General features: G+C 53.2%; 1 protein-coding gene across 1 annotated transcript in view; it reads right to left on the bottom strand.

The window, feature by feature from the left end:
* SHANK2 (SH3 and multiple ankyrin repeat domains 2) overlaps positions 1-10,005 on the bottom strand; it is a 563,331-nt gene that overhangs the window by 452,999 nt on the left and 100,327 nt on the right. The window contains exon 4 of the mRNA XM_010837814.1: positions 3,422-3,625. Coding sequence (XP_010836116.1) covers positions 3,422-3,625 — 204 coding nt within the window. The remainder of the gene's footprint in view (positions 1-3,421; positions 3,626-10,005) is intronic.

The raw sequence follows: 10,005 nt of genomic DNA, 5'->3' as shown, positions 1-10,005 counted from the left end.
TCTGCTTCCTTGTCAGTCACACGGGGGTCACACACAAAGCTCCCAGGGCTGCTGGGGAAGGAACGTGAGCTTCCTGGCCCAGGACCAGCGCTGGGCAAACGGTCTTACCCTTCCCGCCCCCACTTCCTTTGATTCCCTCCGTCACTCAGAGGAGTTTAAATAACCACGGACATGCCATGAGGGCTCAAAGCGGGCTCAAAACCTAACTCTGAAGGTCTGATTCCATTCACGTTTCCAGAGTGACCCCCTGGTGGCCTCCCCCCGACTCCAAACAGAAGAGCAATCCCGTAGCTAACCACATTCCTCGGTGCCACAGACTGAAACCTGCTCTTTTTTTTTTTTTTTTCTAGGTGCCAAAATAAACCAGTGCAATCAGAAAATCCTGTGAAACGCAGGCAGCTCCCAGTTCCTGGATCAGTGTGCTGCCGAGAACAGTCAGCGTCCATCCTCGAGCTGACCTCGTGGGAGGAGACACAGGCCGTTTAGGATTCTGCCCCTCTGGTTCTAGGGTTAACTGGGACACGACATTCTGAGGACAGCCGTGAAGGCTCCCTATTGCTTATCCTCATCCAAGATGAGACGGCCTGTCTTCTCCACCCACCTTCATCCATGGCCCTGGGGACACGGCTGCGTGCGAGAGAGCCTCTGCTCAGTCACTCAGTCGTGTCTGACTCTTCGCGACCCCACAGACTGTAGCCCGCCAGGCTCCTCTGTCCATGGGATTTTCCCTGGGAAGAATACTGGACAGGGTGGCCATTTCCTCCTCCAGACAATCTTCCCGACCTAGAGATCAAACTCATGTCTCCTGCATTAGGAGGCAGATTCTTTACCACTGGGCCACCTGAGAAGCCCGTGGGAGTGACAGGAGAGAATGTAACAGCTTGCTAACTTGATGGATCTGTGGACTTCAAGTCAGTGGGCGCTTCTTCCAGTTATTAAAAAAACACACTCAGGTCGATAATACCTTCTCTCCATGCGTCATAGGTAGCCAATCATGCCTAACTGCAGTGATCCAAGGCTCAGATCCACGCTGCCCTTGAGGTGTCCGCCCCGCACAGCGGATCGCCCGGCAGGACGGTGATCCAAGATGAATGAAGGCACGTGTGAGTGATGCTTCCATGGCAACGGGAGCGGATGGCAGCCGCACCTGCAGCACCGCCGCTCGGGCTCGCCCGTCACCGGGCCGTGTGCTCAGAGCACTGCCCTGTGGAACAGCCCACTCGAGCCTCACGGCCGCGGAGAGGGCGGCACGAACGTTCCCCTGCCTTCACAGCTGGGAACCTGTGGCTCAGAGAGGGTCCCTCGGCGGCCAGGACGGGACCCAGCCTGTCTGAGGTCACAGCCCCGGTCCCCATGGTCCCCGGGTGGGACGTCAGAAGGACACGTGTGCCAGCTGTTCTGAAAGCCAGGACACAGCCCTGCCCAGTTCCACCAGGCTCTCCTGGGCCTCCTTTTGTTCAGGGCCGGGGGGTGGGATGGGCCAGCCTTCTCCAGGATGCTTTCCGATCGAGAGCAGGCTCTGGACTTCCTGTCCCCGCCTGTTTTACTGTCTTTACGGACTGTCAGCCCCTAAAGGAGCTGCGTGTTTGCTGCTCCTGGCCTGTCCCCTCCCACAGAGGGCAAGCTCCATCAGACCAGAACCCTGACTGTCCTGCGTCGAGAGAGGGCTGGGACTGAGCAGGCAGGCCCCCAACAAGGGGCTGGTCAAGGAGCCCCACTTCACAGATGAGCAAACCGAGGCCGGGACAGGGGCCCACGTGACTTCTGAGAGGCCTGCCAGCTTTTCCTCCGCGGGAAACCTCCTCCCTGGCCCAGGGCACACTGGGGATCGCAGAACCTCAGCTTTGACGTCCCCATCAGGCCTGGGAACGTGCAAGTTGGCTGCAGCCTCGGTCCATGGCATCTCTGACTTCAGAGTAACCCCCTATGGGGGCCCAGATGCCACCCACGATGCCACTCCCGGGCTCTCACAGTTGATCAGGCTGAAATAAATACCATCACTCAATAATGAGGTGACGTGTGGGGCACCTGTAGAAGCGTCCACGTTTCCTCCCACTTGTGTCTCTGTGTTAATACGTCACGTCGGGGGGGGGGAGTCCACTGGAGGCTGACGTGTCCACACCTCTGAACAGAGAGCAGGTGACTAACAAGGACCTGCCGCGCAGCAGGGGGAGGCTACTTGGCGCTCTGCGGTGGCCTATGTGGGAAAAGACTGTAGCAGAGTGGGCACATGTAAACGGATAACCGATTCGCTTTGCTGTACACTGGAGATTAACACAGCACTGTAAATCAACAATACTTCAATAAAACTCAATTTAAAAAAACTCTAATAGAATCTGTATCCCGCTGTTGTGTGAAAATCGGACAAATCTTAATTATGTTGAATTGGTTGTGGTGCTTTTCAGGTTTACTGTATCCTTCTACTTTGCTGTCTATTCATTCTGTTAATTTTTGAGAGCTTGATACTAAAACTCCAACTAAAAAATCTTAATTTATCTACTCAAAAAATAATTGTAATACATTGTGGAACTGTATGTAACTTTGTTCTGTACTTTCCAAGTCTCCTATAAATGTGTCACCATTCTTTCATAATTAAAAAAAATTTTTTAATTAAATAATTTTTTAAAATGTTTCAAATTAAATAATTTTTAAAAATACACGATGTGGGAATTCCGTATGTAAACCTGGGCTCCCCAAGGGTAGGGTCTGGGGACACGCCTTCTGTGGATGTGAGGCTGCCAGTGGATACCCCCTGAATGTCACGAGGCAGCCCACCCACCCAGGAGCACCTGACCGGCCACAGTGGCTCAAACAGCCCACTGGTCATTCCCGAGACTCATGCTTCTGACAACAGCTGGATGGCCACCGGCCACCCCATGCCAGGGAGAGACTCAGTGGGGCAGGGGCAAACCCCACTCTGCACCCCCAAACTCAAAGGTCCCGGGGACATGAGCTTGAGTCAGACCCAGGGTTCGCTCACAGCAAGACATCCCTGCAGCAGGACGTCCCTCCAGCAGGTTCATCCGATCCACAGTGAGAAAACAAGTGGCTACGCATTGCACGTGTGCCTGCCAAGTCGCTTCAGTCGTGTCCGACTCTCTGCAACCGTATGGACTGTAGCCCGCCAGGCTTCTCTGTCCATGTGATTCTCCAGGCAAGAATCCTGGAGTGGGTTGCCATGCCCTCGTCCAGGGGATCTTCCCCACCCAGGGATCGAACCCACGTCTCTTACGTCTCCTGCATTGGCAGGCGGATTCTTTACCACGGTGCCACCTGGTCCACAGACCAGGACAGAACCACCTGCGAGCTCACCAATGCAAACTATTGATTTAAGAGTGATTTCCGCATAGGAGATAAACCCAGAGTCTGGGAAGGCGCCCCCTGCTCCCCATCGCGCCGGCTCTGGGCGGGCGAGCAGTACCTCCAGGGACGGGATGCCCTTGCCCACGGGCTGCGGGTACTCGCGCAGCAGCCGCTCCTCATCCAGGAACTTGCCGTCGCGCCCGTTGCTGGCCGGCTGGAACAGCCCGTAGTTCAGGACGTCCTTCAGGCTCTGGTTCAGCGAGCACAGAATCCGCTGCTTTGCAACCCACACTGTCGCATCCGGGTTGAATCGAATGCACTTCTGCAGGGGAGGACAAGACCCCTGGTTAGCAGGAAGCCCCCTGGAGCAGGTGGCCAGAGATGCCCAAGGGGTCTCCATTCCATCCTGAGGCCTCCTCTGAGCTCTGGACTCTCTGGCTTTATGGTGAAAACCATGACCCTCTGGTCTCCTTGGCAAATATAAAAGGGGAAAAGCGCAGATGGAATCACTGATTCCGGGGCCCCGGCTCTCACTGTTGGCTCCAATCTCCGGGACCAGCTGCATTTTCTGGTCATCACTTACCATCACAGACTGCCTTGGGCAGTTCTCCCACCTGTACAGAGCTTATCAAACTTGCCTGCTTATTAAAACACACAAGGATGACCCTGCCTCCTCCCGGAAGAGTGTCTGATGCAGCGGATCTGGGTCCAACCACAAAGCTGTGTGTCTCGCAAGTTTCAAGGTGATGTTACTGCGGCCGGCCCAGAAAACACTGGGGACCACAGCTCGAGAACCGCAGCGCAGCTGCATTTCTACGCCGAAGGCTCTCCGTGGACACCTCACAGACAGCCTCCTTTCCTCACCTCACTGATGGGCGAGCCTGGGGCACGGGCATCTGTGCCCCACCCACCCAACTCTGAACGTCAGGGCTGTAAAAACCTTGAGAGCGCCCCTCCCAAACCATAAAGGAAGGCGATTATGAAAAACGGTTTGACTTAGAAATCGTATCCGGTGCCATGAAAGTTAATTTTTGAAAAGGTTAAATGGTACAGACGGTTCCCGCAGACCGTGAACAACACTTCTCAAGAACAGAACAGCGCCTCTAGGAACATGAACACGCGACTTGGTCACACTCCCAGGTCCCGTCTGGGAGACCCGCCCACGAGCCAGGAAAACAAGCTCTAGGCCGAATCCACTTCTGACTGCGACCTCGTTTTTACTGAATTAAAGCTGTGTTCTACTGCACTGCCGTCGGCAGGGGCTCAAAACTTTGCTTAGTCGCTGTAAAAGCATTCGGACAGGATGAGCGCGTGAGCCTGGAACCAGGTCTCCGCAGGGGCGCCCGCACGCCCGAGGAGGCCCCAAGGCCCTTCTCCCTCCCTGACCCTCCGCCCGGGCCACGCCTCCCCGGAGGGTAAGAGGATCCCGCTTCTCAACAATAAGGTTGGTAGAGCAGGCAACCCGGAATCCCACTGCTAGGAAACCTGACCCCACGGGCATGAGCGTGCCATCTGTCCCTCTTCAATGGCAAAGGCTGGAGCGTAAGGCTCAGAGTTCGTCTCAGGGCTGCAAGGCGGGTCGGGGGCCAGTTGCTCACTTCGGGAACTGCCAGCCACCCCCCGCCACCTCGGGCTGAGGAAGAAGAGTGTCTGTGAACTCCCAGTCCATCTGAGCTCTCCCAGCTGTGACCAAGTGGGGCTGCACATCCCCGCGCTGTTCCTGCTTGGAGAATCCTTGCTGGCCTCCAGTTCCAACTGCACAGACAACCCCAGTTCCGTTAGACACCAGCGTCCAGAGGGCGTGAGGGTCCCTCCCTGTGGCTGGCAGAAAGGAACCTGCCACCAGGTGGGTGCTGAGCGGAGCACAGGCTGGGAGTCAGGCCCCAGGGCGTCTGTGTGGCGTTTGTAAGTGATCCCAGAGATTACTGGTACCCACTGCCACTCAGTGGGCAGAGCTGGGGAGGCTGCCTCTGTGCACTGTGTGGGCTGGTTGCACAACGAAAGGATGTCCTGCTCCAAAAATGCCAGGAAGGCCCCACTGAGAAACTGCTAGAAGGAACAGGAGCTCGGAGGTCAGAAAGGCTTCGGTTTACAACCCAGCTGCACACACTAACCTCATGATCCTGGGCAAACTCACCCGCTCAGCAGTTGCCCTGAGTCTGATGAAAACCATCCCAACTACATAACCTGGAGGTCTGTTGTAAGGATCATACAGAACAGATAATATGTGCAGCTGTGGGCTGAACTGTGTCCCTCCCCAAAAAGATAAGGGTTCCTACTCCTTAAGGAGCTCCGAGTCTATCTAGTAGGGCATAACGATCATGACAATATTGGTGCTGATGGCGGTGCTGACGGTGGTGATGGTGGACGTGGTCGTGGTGAAGATGTAATGATGGTGGTGATGACGGCGATAATGAATACTGCAGAATACTGCATATTAACGCACAGATGTGGAATCTAGAAAAATGATATGTTGTTGTTGTTCAGTCACCAAGTCATGTCTGACCCTTTTGAGACTCTATGGACTGTAGCCCACCAGGCTCCTTTGTCCATGGGATTCTCCAGGCCAGAATACTGGTGTGGGTCACCATTTCCTTCTCCAGGGAATCTTCCCAACCCAGGGATCAAACTGGCATCTCCTGCACTGGCAGGCAGATTCTCCACCACTGAGCCACCAGGGAAGCCCATAGAAAAACAGTATAGACGATCTTATTTGCAAAGCAGAGATGCAGACACAGATGTAGAGAGCAAAAGTACGGACACCGAGGCGGGGGAAGTGGATGGAATGAATTGGGAGATTGGGACTGACACATATATACGATTCACAACTATGCATAAAACAGTAAGTAATGAGCGCCTACTGTATACCACAGGAAGCTCTCCTCAATGCCCTGTGATGACGGAAATGGGAAGGAGATCCAAAAAGGAAGAGATATATGTATGTTATATACATATACGCTTAATACAGTTGATTCACTTTGCTGTACAGCAGAAACTAACACAACTTTGTAAAGCACCTGTACGCCAATAAAAAATTTTAAATTTTTTAGAAATAAATAACAAGTACTCAGACACAACTGGAAAAAAAAAAGGAAAAACACGGCAAGAGAATTCTATGCAAGAGAGTGAACTGCTCCAAACCTGTCCTGGGCCCTGAGAAGCGGAGACGATGGCAATGGCTGTTTTCTAAGATGTTATAGGAGTAAGAAGCTTCAAACACACAAAGCTTCAAAGAACGGTAAATATTACACTCCGTGAAATACACATCTTTAGAGTGAGCTGTCTGCAGGCCAAGGGAAGAACCATCAACAACACAGGCTGAATTACGTATCTGTTCAGATCACCTCCTCGGCTGGCTCACAGTCCTCAGGTGAGACTTAAATTCAGCTCATTCTTGACTTTCTCCAGGAAAAAGCCAGGAGGAGGAGGGGGAGGGGAACTGACAAAGCCTTCGGGGGTCATCGTGCTGTGGGGGGCCCCTGCATCACCCCATTCAGGATACGGAGCTGGAAACCCAGAGCCCAGTGCTTTCAGCAAGAAAGCAGGACATTCTGAAAGAAATCCCTGCTTCTGAGCACGTCTTTCATTGCAAACGAAGCACGTTTCATGACATCCTCAATGCTTTCATGATGCATTTCAAAGACTCTCAACAAACAGAACCTGCCAGGAGTCATTTAAAGGTGCATCGAGGGGAGCCTGGCCTCTAAGAGCTGTTCACCTGCCACTTGCAAAGCTCTGCCCCCTCAAACCGTGACTGGGACGGTTTCCAAAAGCAATTGCCCAAACGAAATGATGCTTTTTGCTGTGGACAAAGATCCATCAGGCTGGACTCGTGGTGGAGAATAGCCAAATGCTGCCACAGGTCACACACAGAGGGATGTATACAGAAGGGGAAACCGTGGGTGACCTTGACCGAGAAGGGCAGCCTGGTCCAAGGAAGCTGACGGCCAGGGCCACACTGGTGCCTCTGAACGTTTAAACACTAAGAAAGGCCAAAGTGGCCACGGGTTAGGGTTTTCCGGTCAGAAAAACATTTTTCAAAGAATAAGAGTTTGAGAGCAGCCCCTGACTCTGTGATGAAGCGGTGGGCAGACCTGGTGACCTCTGAGGGGCCAGCTAGCGGTCCTCTGCACCATCAAGGTCCCAGCACCCGAGAGGCACTGGCCTGGGCTCTGCCAGAGGTTCCCGCCCTCCCCGGAGGTGAGTTCATTTTCATTGTTGGTCCCCATGATTTCCGGCAAGCACAGAGCAAAGTGGAGGGTCTGACGCCGGCTAAGAGGTCCTCCGAGAAGCTCTAAGACAAGAAGGAGGAGGATTAAGCCGTGCTGACCGCAGACACCAAGTGCTCACCAGGTGCCCGCCAGTCCAGCGAAGAAACTGCGTCAAATCCATCATCTTCTCCCCGTGTTCTCCTGGCGGAGGTATCAGCAGCCCCAAGCCCAGAGGGTAACTGCCAGAGGCAGGGCTGGAATGCACAGACCTGAGGGCTGAGACGTTTCAACTAGGCCCCACAGCACAGGATGGAGCTGCGAATTGGGAGGGTTCACCCGGGGGCCGTGAGTGGATTACAGCGGAGAGAGGGAATCAGGGGAGGCATGGCCCACCGCCCGGGGCCAGACACTGTGCCCACCAAGCAGAGTGAGAGCTCCCGTCCATCCGCCTAGAAGGGAGGGTGTGAGCAGAGCATCAGAACTGGGAGCCACAGAACTCCAACCACAGATCCGAGGGCCTCCCCCTAGGCTTTGACACAGAAGATTAAATACTGATGCTTCGCGCCCTCTTTCTGCCCGTTCTGGACTATTCTCATCAGCCCAGGACACGACACAGGGGAGAGCTCTGCTCTTCCCCAGGGTGGCCTCTGAACCACAGTATTCCCACCACGATGTGGGATTTACGAAGCTTCTGACAGGACGTGCAATAATTCCAGAGCCAGGCATTATTTTCTCGAAGGGATTTAAGTGGGTATTAACACACAGCTTAAGCACACCAAGCCAGATGTCTGCCATCCGGGCTGCAGAGCTCCCGAGAGCTGCACCAATCGTGCTCACAGACGAAGCGTTAGCCTCACATCTAACAGGACGAGTGCAGAATCGTTACAGCACGCAAAGCTGGGGCTGGATAAACAGGCGTTTGATATTTTAATGGTACGTATGAAAATAAAGGTCCTCCGGGCCTTTAGCGAGCTGCCCCGGGACGTGAATGACAACCAGCTCGGTCACAGCCCAAGAGCCCCTGAACCTTCCCCTTCAGTTTAAACAACCGATGACGCCTCAATCTCCTGATTAACCGTGAAGTGTAAACCACTGCACTTAAGGACAGTGAGGCTGATTATCACCATGTCACAGAGAAACTAGAGGGGGGAGTCGGGGACCAGGGGGTGGGGCTCTCCTTGGCCTTAGCAAGCAGTTAACGAAACCACAAAGAAAACCAGATTCCATGCTTCTGTCCCCGCCGAGAGATCCAAATGCACGCCACAAAGGACAACACAGGGCAGCTCAAAGTAGAGATAAACATGCAAACCATATATTTCTGCAAGGCAGGGCAGACAGATGGATGGATGGACAGACAGACGGATCGCTGGCTAACTGGCTGGGTGGATGGAGGGGCAGACGGATGGATGGCTGGGTGGATGAATGGATGGATGCATGGATGAACAAATGGACAGATGGATGGATGGAGCGACGGGTGTATGGAGAGATGGATAGATGGAGGGATGGATGGATGAATAAATGGGTGGATAAAAAAAAAAAGACAAACCTTAAAAACATAACATCTAGTGGAAAACATAAGTTACAAATGACATGCCCAGCATGATGCCAGGTTATCTATAATTTCTTTTTTTCTCAAGAAGACCATACCATATAGCGACCACTGTCACACACGTAAGAACAAGGGACAAGTGGGGTTCGTCACAATATTTGCCCCTGAGCAGAATGGCCAGGAGGGTGAGAGAGACACTGGCTTTATCTGAAACATTCTAACCCTATAACTAAAAAATGACGAGACGTTAACCACTGTCAATTCTGCATAATAAATAATAAAAACTGGTACGGATCTATCATTCTTTGTCTTTCCCTATATTCTCAATTTTCTCTAAATTAAAAAAAGACAACCATCTGGAACCTGAGGCGTTCCTCCGTCTCGAGGGCTTCCCTGGCTGGATGGGAGTCCGCCTTGGACCGCACTCCACGACTGGAGACACCGTTCTCGAATGAACGATGTGATCACGGTTGTCTCCTTCTGCTCACCGAGTCCTCTTTGAGGACGTTTTTTAGGGCAGAACATGTACTCGAGTCAGGGTCACACACAACTAACTTTCTAATTAAGTCTAAAATCCTCAGCGCGTTTCCTTGCGGTCAGTAAACAAGCAGGTAGGTAAGGAAAACCCAGAAACAAAACGGCAGTGTGACAGACGGAAGCACTTTCTGAGACAAGAGTGTTTTCATCTCTGTGTTGCCCAGGCTGTGGGGGACCCGTGAGGCCAGTGAATGGAGACGTTTAAGGCGTCAGTGGGATAAGTGTTGTTCTTGCGGGGAAGACTTGGGGGGAGGGGCTTCTCTCCAACAGGAGAGGCAGACAACAGGAGTAAATAAGTAGAAGCCTCCCTCCCAGGCCACACACTGCCAGATGTCACCAACACAGAAGGTTCAGGACGGGCAAATCCAGAAACAGAGGCAGACCAGTGGTTGCCAGGGACTTGGG

Source organism: Bison bison, unplaced genomic scaffold (assembly GCF_000754665.1).
Source record: "Bison bison bison isolate TAMUID 2011002044 unplaced genomic scaffold, Bison_UMD1.0 scf7180017864080, whole genome shotgun sequence".
NCBI classification, from domain to species: Eukaryota; Metazoa; Chordata; class Mammalia; order Artiodactyla; family Bovidae; genus Bison; species Bison bison.
Note: the sequence above shows the minus strand (reverse complement) of the source record. Positions and strands in the feature narration are given on the sequence as shown.